General features: G+C 37.3%; 1 protein-coding gene across 11 annotated transcripts in view; it reads left to right on the top strand.

Annotated features, from left to right (window-relative positions):
• Positions 1-13,845, top strand: part of SYNE2 (spectrin repeat containing nuclear envelope protein 2) — a 288,295-nt gene that overhangs the window by 71,439 nt on the left and 203,011 nt on the right. For all 11 annotated transcript variants that reach the window (XM_074365411.1, XM_074365410.1, XM_074365419.1 and 8 more), the window contains exons 7-10: positions 2,895-3,076; positions 7,168-7,364; positions 11,426-11,526; positions 13,686-13,787. In XM_074365411.1, coding sequence (XP_074221512.1) covers positions 2,895-3,076; positions 7,168-7,364; positions 11,426-11,526; positions 13,686-13,787 — 582 coding nt within the window. The remainder of the gene's footprint in view (positions 1-2,894; positions 3,077-7,167; positions 7,365-11,425; positions 11,527-13,685; positions 13,788-13,845) is intronic.

The following is a 13,845-nucleotide window of genomic DNA, read 5'->3' as shown; positions in this document are numbered from 1 at the left end:
ACCATTTTCAAGCTAGTCTATGTAACATCTTTCTAAATTTATATGTATTTTAGTGGGAGCTTGATGTTCTATTGTAAAACACTGTATCATTAGTGGACAGTCAGAATGCTCACAGCTCTTTGTGACAATAAACAATTCCAAAAAGACTACCCTTAAAATAATACTTTTGCATATAATCTTAATTATTTCCATGGGCCAGATTCCTAGAGATGGCATTCTTGGGCCATAAGGTTTGCAGAATTAAAGCTTTTAAAGTTTTGTTTGAATATTATAAATAAATTTTTGTTACATATAATACATATAGAGAAAAATGCTCAAATCTTAAGCATAGAGCCTGATGGATTTTTGTAAATTAAACATACCTGTGTAACCACCATGTGACTGAAGATAAAAAGATAGAACATTGCCAGCATCTTAGAGTCCCCAGGTCTTTCTCCCAGTCACTGCTCTCCCTCCCTAAAGGTAACCACTACTTTGATCTTTATCGTTAATTAATTTAACATCCTAAACCCTTTTGTGTCTGACTTATTTCACTTAACATCAGGTCAGTGAGATTCATCCTCTTGAGGAAGGTATCAGTGAGTTTTTCCTTTTTATTGCTTTGTGTGAGTATAACATTACATGGATATACCAGAACTTATTTACCATTCTACTGTCGATGGACCTTTCTTCTGTTACTAGTTTTTAATCACTAAGAATAAAGCTGCTAAGAACGTTCTCGTATATGCCCTCATTTCTGTTGCATATTTATCTGGGACTGGAACTGCGGGGCCATGGGACACGTGATCGTCAGCTTTAATAGATACTGCCAAACAGTTTTTCAAACTTGTTATTCTGATTTACTGTTAACAGAGTTTGAAAATTCTTTGCTCTACTCTTCGCTAAACTTGTTGTTAAAAACTTTCATTTTAGCTATGATAGTGTGTGTAATGATTAGTAAAAGTTTTAAAATGTGTTCTGGATATAAGTCCTTTGTTGGATGTATATAAATTACAAATATCCTCTCAGACTCTGGCTTGCCTTTCCAATCTTTTAATGAATAGGCATTGATAATTTTAATGTAGTTCAAATTTATTAGCTTCTTTTTGGGGGGGGTGCCTAGTACTCTTTATGTCCTTTAAAGAATTCTTTCCTGTTATTTTCTAGAATAGTTCTGTCCAATATGACATTCTGCAGTGATGGAAATGTTCTATATCTGTACTGTACAGAACGGTAGCCATTAGCCAGGTATATGGCTCTTGAACACTTCACTTCTAAAAGCTTAAGAGTTTCACATTTTACATTTAGAGCTACAGTCTTTCAAGAATGAATTGATTTGTTTGAGTGCGTTATGTTAAAACTATCAAGGTTTATTGTTCCATATAGCTTTCCAGTTGACCCAACACTAGTTTTTGAAGAGGTCATCTTCCTATTGTACTGTAGTGTCACCTTCATAAATCAATAGGTGTGCTTCATTTTCAGATTCTGTTCTGTTCCACTAATTATCCTTACACCAATACTATACTAAATTACTTTCTGTAGCTCTACAGTCAGACTTAGTGTCTGATAGTGTGGTTGTCCAACTTGTTCTTCAAGATTATCTTGAATTCTTTACACTTTGCATTTTCATATAATTTTTTTTGTTGAGATGTAATTGACATATAACTTGTGTAAGGTTAAGGTAGACAGCATGTTGATTTGATATTCGTATAAATTTTATAAGTAACTTGTTAATTTCCACACACACACAACCTGTTGGAATTTTAATGAGGATTGCATTGAATGTATAGAATAATTTGGAAAAAGTTGACATCTTTTAATTCATGAATAATATTTTCATTTTTGTTCTGTTCAAGATATGTTCTCATTTTCATTATGATTTCTCATTTGACTCACGGATTCCGTAACAATCTGTTGCTTAATTTCCAAATATTTGGAATTTTGTTTGTTAGTTTTTCATTACTGATGTCTACCTTAATTTGAATGTGGTTGGAAAATATAATCTGAATTATTTCAGCCCTTTGGGATTGCTGTGGTTTGCTTTATGGCTCAGCATGGTCAATTTTGGTAAATATTCTATATGTACTTGGAAAGAATGGGTGATCCTGCCATTTTAGGTGCAATAGGATATACCAGCCAGATCAAGTTTGTTCATTGTGTTGGTCACATCTACTATTGCTAGTTGTGTGGTGAATCTGTTGGTCACTGAAAGAAGGGTACATCTTTTAGTAATACTTCTTTTATGTTACTGGATTTATTTTTAACATTTTCTGCAGATATTATCATTGCCCTCCGAAAAATCTGAACCGATTTGTGTGTTTCCAGCAATATATGACTATTCAATTTCTTGTACTCTCACCATTACTGGCTGTTATCTTTAAAAAATGTTTGCCTGTGCTGTATATGAAAAAACTGTCCTCTTGCTGTGTATATTTAGATTCCTGAAATGACTAATGAGGTTATTTTTCATATATAAAAGGGCAGTTTTTTCTTTCTTGGGACTTAACCTCTCCATGTTTGACTATTTTATCCTTAGTGGTTTAGAATCAAGGATGCATTTTAATTGACCCAGTCTCTCTGAAGACACTCTTAACTGGGAGTTCGATTTAGCTCAGTTCAGCTTAGACTGACAGATGTTGAGGACCAGTAAAGGAGGGGATGAGTAGACGTCGCCCTCCATGTGGAACGCTATGCCTGAGTGAGGGCAGGAGTGACCCAAGTCCACTGAAAGAAAGCCAAAGTGTAGCTCCAGATGGCAAATGCCACCATTCAAGGGTTTGTCCAGTGCTCATTTCACTACAAGTAAACCGTCGCTGTTACACGATACTTTATAGGTCTTATGTTGGCCGAAGGTTTTGCCTCAGTGCTCCGAGTTGTGATTCCAGATGTGTTAACTACTATTATGTCTTCCTTAGATTGAGGAGCTTGCCCGGACTCTTTCTTGCAATTACAATCAACCTTCCCCAGACAGTGTGAGTGTGGTTGACTCATCTCCTACCTCAAGTCCTCCAGCTAAGAAATGCTCCAAAGTCCAAGAAAGATGGCAGATGTCTGCAAAGAAGGCTCTTCTCCTGTGGGCTCAGGAACAATGTGCCAGGCAAGTAGTTTGCTATGACTAGAGGAGACACACGGGGCAGCTGTACCCACCAACACAACCTTACCTCTAGGTCTGGAAATCAGGCCAACTGAGTGTAACACCCACCTGAACACTCCCCTCACGTAAAAAGAAAATGCTTACTCTCCCCCTTCCTCTCACAGCGACTCTTCCAAACATGGAAGACTGAGCTCAGCCACTCCATTTTGAAGACCAGAAGGGGGTTTTGTGTGGGTAACTTACCTCACTGCCAGCCCCTGTGTAGGTGGCCTTTTCCTGTGTGCAGATAAAAGTTTTACCACACTGCCAAGTTCTTTAGAAGTTGGAACTCTGTCTTAATTGACTGTATATTCCCTGAATTTAGCATAATGTGAGTTCATGGCAGGTGCTTCTTAAATGCATTGAGTGGATGAATGAACAAATGAGTGAATGAGTAACCAACTCATAAAATTATCCCTTGGAACTGATTATGACTAACGTGAAAAGACCACGGTCCCCGTTGTGTAGAAACTTACAGCTCAGTTAGGAAAGGAAGAAACAAGACAGGACGTGTTTTAAGAAAGGGGATGATGAAAGGAAGTTAGTGCTTATACTTTCTTTTTTACATAGAAAAGTTTTTTCTACTCTTGGGAGATGTTTCCTTTTGTGATTTAGCCGACTGCTTGGATGGAGTTTAGGAAAAGTAAGGAATTAGATTCAGGAGATCCACCACAAAAAGAGCTATGGAGCTCAAAAGGCATTACATCATAGCATTCTCCAGATACACAGAGGCATAAATACACGGCTAAGCTCTCTCAAATGTTAGGCTCCTTCCTAATGAAAGGCTAAGACATTAATTTCTGCATTACCTTTCTTTAGTTGTCATTCATTCTCCATGTTCTGTGAGGGACACAAACAGACACATCGCATAAGTCTTAAGTATATTTAAGTAACTTTTGCATGAATCTCCTAGAGATAATTTTACTTCAGGCTCCTAAATTTTTAAAATCCAAAATGAAGCATGTGTGAAAAGCCTTTTTACATCATTTACAGACTTGTTTCATTTATGCATAAATAAGCTTCAGACCCTTTCAAAGTTCACATATTTTACCACAGTTTATTTTTTTCCCCATGTCCGTCCTTATCTTCAACATAGAGCTTATGCTAAACTTATTAAGATGGAGTACATAATTCTTAGGTAATTCGGCAGGAGTTTCTTGTAGTTGGGCCATTGTTGGTGGTATTATTGGGTAACTTTTGTTTCCGTATGCTGTGATTCTGTAGGACTCAGATGTGAGGCGATGTTGTAAGAAATAGTTGTGTTTTCTTATTTCTGAAGGAGGTGAATTGGGTCCCCATTTGTGATGTGTCCATGAGCCCAGATCCTGCTGATCACTCTGGAGCCAAACCCCGCCCTCTCCAAGACCCGGCAGCAGTATGTTTTTGTAACATTGGTTTGGTCCCTCTGTGCAGAGCTGCCCTCACAAGCCTGGTGCTTTATTGAGCACAGTGCCTGCCAGTCAGCCCGGAGCCAGTCCTGGTGCCCCCAGCCCTCTGGTGGTGGTCTGGCCCTGCCCTCGGCCCGACTCCCATCCCTGTAGCTGTCGATTTAGTGTAGTGTTGAAGTGCATGCTCTGAAGCAAAATACCGGATTTTGAGTCTTGGCTCCCCAGCACTTTCTAACTTGTGACCTAAGACACTTAATCTCTTTAATCTCTTTGTGTTCAAGTTTCCTCAATCACAAAAAGTGGACAGCCCTAACACTTATTTCATAGAGCTATTATGTGTATTACAAGGATTTTTTTTTAAGCATTTGGAGCAGTTTCTGGACACAGTGGGTACCACATAAATGTTTGTTAAACAAGACAAAAATCATTGACCACTAGGTAGTTTATTATAATCATAGTTTAGGCTTTTTTCCTAAGGGATCCAAGAAAGCCCAGGTCATCTGAAACAGGCTATTTCTTGAGTAGCTTTTGTCATTTGATTTCTACCTTTAATTAGTCTGCTGAATTACCTTGTGTTTTTATGGGCTATTAAAGGAAATTATCATTGTTCTGGAATATTTTCTACATTTTGTAGGCAACTGTACGCTGATCTTTTGTTAGATACGAAATAGTGATTGAGTGGTTTGAAATATATATGTTAAAGACCTTTATATGCTAGGCACTGTTTGAGGGTGTGAGTCTACCATGATGGGCAACGAAGAAAACACCCGTATTTTCAAGGGGCTTGCACCCTAGTTGGGAAGGCAGAGGAATAAATATGGTAATTATAGTTGGCAGTGAAGTTAGGAAGGAGTTATGATATAGTTGAGAATGTCAAGAGTAGAAAGAGGGTCGCCTTTATCTTAGGTGGTCATGGAATGCCTTTCTGAGGAGAAGACCTTTGAGCTGAGACCTGGAGGAGGAGGCTTCAGGTGTATGAAGATCTGGGAGAAAGAGCGTCTAGGCAGAAGGATTAGAAAGGTAATCAGGAAACAGGAATGAAGCCGATGTGGCTGCCTGTTGGAAGATAGAGATAAGGAGTAATATCCTCTAAACTGAGAAAGAACTTTAAGACCGAGGAAAGAAGCAGGCAACTCCATAAAATGCAATTGTGAAGTTTCTTGTAGGTAACTTACATACAGGCAGGACAGACAGACAAGGATCCAGAGGCATTCACAGCTGCATTCTGTGCCCCCATAAAGGGGTACAGGAGGATTTAAAGGGGCCAAAGCTAAGAGTAGAATCTGACTACTAAGGGGGAACTGAGAGATTTTTTTCCTCCCCCCGGGGTCTCATGATCATTAACCAGCCATTGTCAGCAAAAGGCATTCTTCTGGTTTTCATATCCGATGAAGGCAAGGGTGAAAGTTGATGGGGAACTTAACTGGCTTGGGCACATTCCTTGTGGGTAGGCTGAAGCTCAGTCATGCAGAGAGAAGAGTGGGTAGGACTGCGGGCCTCGGGTGGAGCTGACAGAATGGAGTCAGCGTGGTTCGGCCACACACTCCAACATGGTAAGAGAGCGGAGATATAAAGGTGGGAGAGATAGGCAGAAACCCAATTTTGTAAGACCCCATAAGCCAGAGTGAGAGATGTTATTCTAAATACAATGACAAACTGACGTTTTACTTTCAAATAATTTTTTTATTGTGGTAATATATATGTAACATAAAATATATCACTTAACAGTTTTTAAGTGTACAGTTCAGTGGCATTAAGTACATTCACATTGTGTAACTATCACCACTATCCATATGCAGAACTTTTTTCATCTTGCAAAACTAAAACTCTATATCTATTAAACATCCCCCCATTCCTCCCTCCCCTCAGTCCCCGGCAGCCAGAGGTCTACTTTCTTTATCAGTGAATTTCACTAGGCTAGGTACCTTGAATGAATGCAATCATATAGTATTTGGCCTTTTTTAACAAGCTTATTTCACTCAGCATAATATCTTTAAGGTTCGTTCATGTTGTAGCACGTATCAGAATTTCCTTACTTTTTAGAACTGAATGATACCTCATCATATGTACACACCACATTTTGTTTATCCATTCATTCATAATGGCCAGTTCTCAGCAGAGGAGTGACAAGTTCTGTCTGTACAGTGAACTATTGGCCATTGATCTGGCACAATATATCATTTCGTTTTCTCCAATGAGAAGTAAAATTATTTCCTCTAGTGAAAGGAACTTAATGATCTGTAGAGGTTCACACTTAGTCTTGAGCCAACAGATTGTTGAATAAAGAGCATTAAACTTGAGTGGGTATCCTTGTCACGTGAAGAGCTTCTAAAGACACAGATTTCAGGCCCACTGCCAGAGTGTGATTCAGTAGACCTGGGGTTGGGGCTGAGAATTTGCATTTCTAGCACCTGCATCCCAGGTGATACTGCTGCTGCTGGTCCAGGGGCCACACTTTGAGAACCACTGTTCTGTAGTATCGTGAGCCTCATCAGACTTGACATTTTATTTCAATCTGACCCCAACATTAAAATAAAATATCCTGGAATGAGTTATGTGATTTATTTGATTTGCTAAAATGTGTTTTAATTCCTGATGAATATAGTGGAGGTGCCTTGATATAGTCTTTTAAATAGTATTTATCATGTTTCCATTCCTTTGTGACAGGTATGAATCTGTCAGCGTGACAGATTTTAAGTCAAGCTGGAGAAATGGAATGGCTTTTTTGGCCGTCATTCATGCCTTGCGACCAGACCTCGTTGACATGAAGAGTGTGAGGCATAGATCCAACACAGACAATCTGAAAGAGGCCTTCAGAATTGCAGAAGAGGAGTTCAAAATCCCCAAAATGCTGGAACCAGAAGGTAAAGAAAAATGCTTCTTTCATTTTAAAATAATGTCTAGTGGGAAATGGGTTTGATTATAGGATTAGTGAAAGTTATAATGAACTAACCGATCAAGAGATACAAGTTCTAGTTTCAGCTCTACAACAGGGGTGTGTAGGTCACTGTTTAATGTTAGGCTCTCTGAAGCAACGTGTGTGTGTGTGTGTGTGTGTGTGTGTGTGTGTGTGTGTGTGTGTGTACATACACCTGTGCTATAAATTTTACAAATATGAAGGATGTGCAACACACAGTTTATAAATCATAATAAAATATATGATACAATGTATTATAACTTCCATCTAGCCCCCAAATACTTTTGCTGATTTTTGCCAAACTCTTGCACCCACCTGTAGACAACTTATGGTTGCAGTTGCTGAACAAGTGCAGTTCTGACATGAATGTTGGTGGATAACTTCTTTTATGTTAATGAATAAGTGGAACAGCAGAGATGTATGTCAGAACTTCACTTGTTCTTCAGTGATGTGAGTGAATTTTTTGCTGAATGGAATACTGGAAAAAGTAGATTTTTATGCCATTCTCAATTTGACAGCTAGAGACAGAACATACTTTTAAAATTAACCTGCCTTATTAACAATTTCTCCATCCCTTTCTTAGCAGTCAACAAACAAAACAGCAAATCAAGCCCTCATTTGCTGATTTTCTGTGGTATAAATACCACCACCAATGTGAAGTCACTAAACACAGAACTGGGAAAAGATGCCCAGTTAGCCCACCATTAGATGTTATTTCTGTCATATGGATACAATAGACACAAATAACCTCCTGGTGTGAGTGATAGTAAAATGCAGTGAATTAGTTGGGAAGTGATGAGTTATGAGTATTTATTGCCTTTGTTTTAATATAATTTACATAGTTGTGCATTTATATGATTGTATTTTTAACGCTAACTATGTTTAACAACTGAGTTACGAAACTGCAGAAAATTTAGTAATCAGCTCTCTCAAGCTGATGTAAGCCAGCTGGCTCCATTGACTGAGTGCTGGTGGCTTTGTCACTAAACCTTTTTGGTTTTAAACAGCTTTATTGAGATATAATTCACATACTATACAATGTACCCATTTAACTGTATAGTTTGAATGGTTTTTAGTCTCTTCGCATAATTTTGCAACCATCATCACAATCCAATTTAGACCATTTTCATCACCCCCAAAATAAACCCTGAACCCATTAGCAGTCCCTCCCCATTTCCCCTCTAACCTCCTGCCCACCCCACACACCCCTGCCCTGCAAGCCCTAGGCAGCCACTAATACACTTTCTGTCTCTATAGATTTGCCAGTTCTGGAAATTTCACATAAATAGAATCAAACAATATGTGGTCTTTTGTGACTAGCTTCTTTAAGTTAGTGTAGTATTCAAAGTTTATCTCTGTTGAGGCATTTATTGGGACTTTTTTTAAGCTATTTTATTTTTTAGGACAGTTTTAGATTTGCAGGAAAACTGGGAAGAGAGTACAGTAAGCTCCCATATGCCCCACACCCAGTTTCCCCTGTTGTTAACGTCTTATCTTAGTATGGTACGCTTGTTGCAGTCAGTGAGCCAGTATTCATATATTATAATAAAGGCAATACTCCATTCACATTTTCTTAGTTTTCCCTGATGCCTCTTTTCTCTGCAGGATCCCATCCAGGATACATGACATCTAGTCAGCCTATCTCCTCGGGCTCCTCTTGACTGTGACAGTTGCTTAGACTTTTTTGTGTTTTGATGACTTGACTATTTTGAAGATGCCCGGGCAGGTGTTTGTGGGATGCCTCTCTGCTGGAATCTGTTACGCTTTTTCTCATTCTGTTGACATGACGTCGCTGTTGATGTTGACCTTGATCGCCTGGCCGAGGTGGTGTTTGTCAGGTTACCCCTCTGTGAAGTTGTGCTTTGTTTCCCCCCTTTCCATACTGGACTCTTCGGAAGAAAGTCGCTGTGCACAGCCCACATTAGGAGAGTTACGCTCACTCTCCTTGAGGGCAGGTTATCCATGTAAATTATTTGGGATTCTGCACAGGAGATCTGCCTGTTCTTTTCCATTTATTTCCTTATCCAGCCATTTATTTGTATTAATATAGACTCATGGATGTTCTATTTTATACTTTGGGCTGTACTCCAGTACTACTTTATTTTATTGCTCAAATTAAACAACATTTTTTCAAACCTCAAAGTTTTGGCCATTGGGCCATTTGGCTCTCAGTTGGCTCCTATGCTCCTTCGACATATCCCCATCAGTGTGGGGTTGGCTTATTTGTTTTGGGGCAGTTCCTTGCTTTTTGGCACTACAAGATGCTCCAGGCTCATCTTGTGTATTTCCTACTGCAGTCTTGGGGTCAGCCATTCCTCCAAGGAGTCTTGGTTCCTTTTACTGGAAAATGGTATTAGAAACCAAGATCTGGGTGCTAGGTGTGCTCATTGCTACTGGTTCCTAGCCTTTTTGGACCTCAGTTGTTTTTAAAAAGAGTTAATTAGGTGATATTCCTAAGCTCACAGTTAGCCTAATAATTCCATATTTCTATATATATCAGGTTTGTCATTTGTTTGGTTTCATATTGCTTGTTAAAAATTCTTATTTAACTTTCCCCCATCTCCTTGTTTTTTTCTTCTTTCATTTTTTTCTTTCTTCTTTTTCTCCCTTTTTTGTCTTTTCTCTTTCCTTTCTGCTTGTTATTATCTTTTAAAAATTTCTTCATTTTCCCCCCATGTTTTGCTATATTCCCTATTTCTGTTTTCTTTTATACTTCTCTCATTGTGATTCAGCAAGTCTTGATTATTAGTGTAAAATATTTTCTCTATTTTAGCATGTGAAAATAACAAGGCAACCAGTGGAATAGACAATTTAATGAAAGCAAATTTCCACTGTATGAATGATTGCCCATAATTCATTTTATAAAACTTAAATAATAGCTCAAAAATGTGAAATACATCATGATTACTTATGTAAACCATTACCACAATCATATTTGAATAAAGGGGTTCTCTTTTGACATAATTTTGTTAACACATTTAACCATTATGCACAGCTTTATAAACATCGAGAAAATTTTAATAAGAGGTATCCAGTCAAGTCAGTATTGTTATTCTATGTATCTCTTTATATTTATACTTTTTTTTTCAGTAAAAGATGGAATAACTTAAACTCTTATGGAAACCTCAGTCCTGGCTTTTTATTGATACTCTTTATGTGCATACTGCGTTGAATTTTGTTCTTTGGTTATAAATTATATTCACTTCCTCCCTCAGTGGACTTAGAGAACCCATTGGGCCCAGTAAATACGTTTGCTAAAGCATACATAGTGTGTTGTATTTGTTTGTTTTTCTTCTAACTGCAAGGTTAGGGACAGATAATGTCTTAAGGCATCTAATATCTACACAAAGTTCCAGTATCTACTTGTTGAATGAAGAGATGAGACATAAGTGCCCATAATGGCAAGGACTGAGCCTTACATATCCTGCTTGTGACCTGCATTTGTTGGTTCTCTATCGTTATTTGCTGAATTGCGTTTAACTGAATTAATAAATAAGCACAGACTTCCTTGTTAATATCTTCATTGTTTGTTTTGGCAACATAGCAAAAGATATCCTAAAATCATGTGTTCATTTGGTCTGTAACATATTGCAATCTCTTCTTTGTGATTTATTATATGCTGAGACCAGCATGTCAGGAGTGGATTCTAGCTGCTCCATGTTCCTGTGCTCCTGGAGGACTTTCTCCAGTGTCACCAGAAAGAGGAAGGCTTCCCTTTCTCCTTTCCACCATTTCTGACTGCTTAGGCCCTCATACATGCAACATTCACAGTGACATTTTATTTTTAGGAAACTGAGGCCGTGCTTGTACTCCTGCCGGGATTCAACTCAGCTCCGTATGACTCTAGATCTAAACTCTTAACCACTTCATAGTCTTGGAACAAGGGTGAACAAGCAGAGATTGCATAGCTGGTGACTCCTTTGGTTTATTTCAAGGCACAGCCTGTTCTGAGTATTGATTACAATAAATCACATCTCCAGCTAATTGATAGTGTGACGTGTCTTGCAGATGTGGATGTTGTTAATCCTGATGAAAAGTCCATCATGACCTACGTGGCCCAGTTTCTGCAGTATTCAAAGAATGCACCTGGGACTGGAAATAAAGCCCAGGTATTATTTTTTTTAATTTTAGTTTTTTGAAAATTTTATTTTGGCAGGAGTTAATTAGGTTTAATTTTTTTAATGGAGGTGTTGGGGATTAAACTCAGGACCTCATGTATGCTAAGCACACACTCTACCATTGAGCTATACCCTCCCCACCCCAAGCATGTCTTTGTAAGTCCAAATCACACTCATTTTTGTTGTACCCCACTAATGGTTTAATTTTTAGTATTGAGGGATAATTTGCATACAGAACGTAAATGTGCAGTTCAGTGAGTTTTGATAAATGCATTAAAGCATAATTTAATCATGATGTGAAGCATTTCTGTTACCTCGTGCCTCTTTCCTGTCTGTGCTCCTCCACCCTACACAGCCAATGTATTTTACTATTTGCTTGTTCCTTTTTTTTTTTAAGTTAAAACTGGTAATTTGTTAAACTTGGCTAAATTATCTAAAACATCTTTTTGAAAAATTTATTTCAGTAAATTTTTATAATTCTTAGTTTTTTTAAATTGAAGTATAATTAGTTTATAATGTTGTGTTAACTTCTGGTGTACAGCATAGTGATTCAGTTATATATATATATATATATATTCCTTTTCATATTTTTTATTACAGGCTATTACAAGGTGTTGAATTTAGTTCCCTGTGCTATACAGTAGGACCTTGCTGTTTATCTGTTTTATATATAGCAGTTAGTATCTGCAAATCCCAAACTCTCAGTTTATCCCCCCAGTAACCACAAGTTTGTTTTCTATGTCTGTGAGTCTGTAAAACAACTTTTAGATAGGCACTATTATAAGATAAATGAAGTTTAGCAGGCTTTTTAAAAATTCTAGAGATTTCAGATTTTTTTCTATTGTAATTTTTAGCAGCCTTATTGAGGTCCAATTCACATCTGTTTAAAATTTACAAGTCAGTGGTTTTAGTGTAGTTGCAGAGTTGGGCAACTGTCATTGCAATCTAATTCTAGCGTGCTTCCATCTTAACTATTCTTTAGCTTCATGTAAGTAGAATCATATAATTCATATAGACAGAAGCTCTGTGTTCTGCTCTTAACCCTTGTTTGTTGAGATACTCTTGAATTACCATCAGGTTGCCATTTGATTCTTCATTTTCTCCCTTTGACTTTCAGTCAGTGACACAAAATATGGTGGGTGGAAATTTCATAAAAATCACTGAGCTGAAAATAAACATTTATTCTGCTTCTCTAAAGATAAATGAGTGCTATGAATTTAGTGAAATGTTTTTGAATATTATTTTAAAATTTACTTAAACTGCTTCCTCAGACTTGTAAACATGCAGTCATGTTATCGCATTTTCTTTGACAAATTTAGGCCTATGTTTTTCCAACTGTTATGTTTGAGGCACCAAGCCAGATTGTTGCTGACTCTGGCAGAGAGACTCAAGCTGAAACTCAGGCTCACAATGCAGGTCATTCATTTCTGACCTGCTGAGGAGCTACTCTTTTCTAATTAATTTTCTTATTAAAAATAAAATTAAAAATTCAACTATTCATGGAATCAGATGCAAAAATATATAGACAGCACTCTTGCTTAATAGAATGAAGTAAAAGAAAGTCAAAAAAGAATGGACATAAGGTGTAATTTATTTTGCTTTATCCTCCAGCAGTAAAATTTGCCCCCAGATGTTTGCAAGCTAACCACCTAAACAAGAATCTAAAGAAGAAAAAATTGTTGCTCACTTCCATATGATAGCTTAACCAAAGCCTTTAGTAGTGTTATTTTTGAGATCTTTAAATTGTTCAAGATATTGTTGATGTTAGTGTATTTTGTAGATGTAAATGTTTCTTTGCTTAACCCATGTTTAGATTTATTGGAAAGCAGTATTCTGAAATGCCTATTATAAATAAGTAATTTCAAATAATGTTCTTTAAAATTGAATAATGCTGGAAGTGAAGAAATCAAAAAAATATATAAAGGCTTGCTTACCCTGTTTCTTTAGCACGTTATGTTCAGATGCTGCTTTCGATTCATTTTACAATTTAAGGTGTTAAATGAACAAGCAAAATTCCTCTTTGGCACAATGAGTCATTGGTGTGTAATGATTACACTGTTTCACTGATGTTTGCAGTTGTTAATTTTATTGTTAAAAAATCACCAAGTCTATTTAAGATACAGTTTTAAATGTGTGTGTGTGAATTATAGGGAAAGATGAAAGATGCTATGGCCTGGTTAACTCTGCAAGAGAAAAAACTACAGAAAATGCTAAAGGATTCAGAAAGTGAGACCTACGCTAACAAGTATGAAGTAAGTATGACTTTAAACAGCAATTTATTTGTAGTTTACTCTCAGGAAAGTAATGGAT

This window comes from Camelus bactrianus, chromosome 6 (genome assembly GCF_048773025.1).
Source record: "Camelus bactrianus isolate YW-2024 breed Bactrian camel chromosome 6, ASM4877302v1, whole genome shotgun sequence".
NCBI classification, from domain to species: Eukaryota; Metazoa; Chordata; class Mammalia; order Artiodactyla; family Camelidae; genus Camelus; species Camelus bactrianus.
Note: the sequence above shows the minus strand (reverse complement) of the source record. Positions and strands in the feature narration are given on the sequence as shown.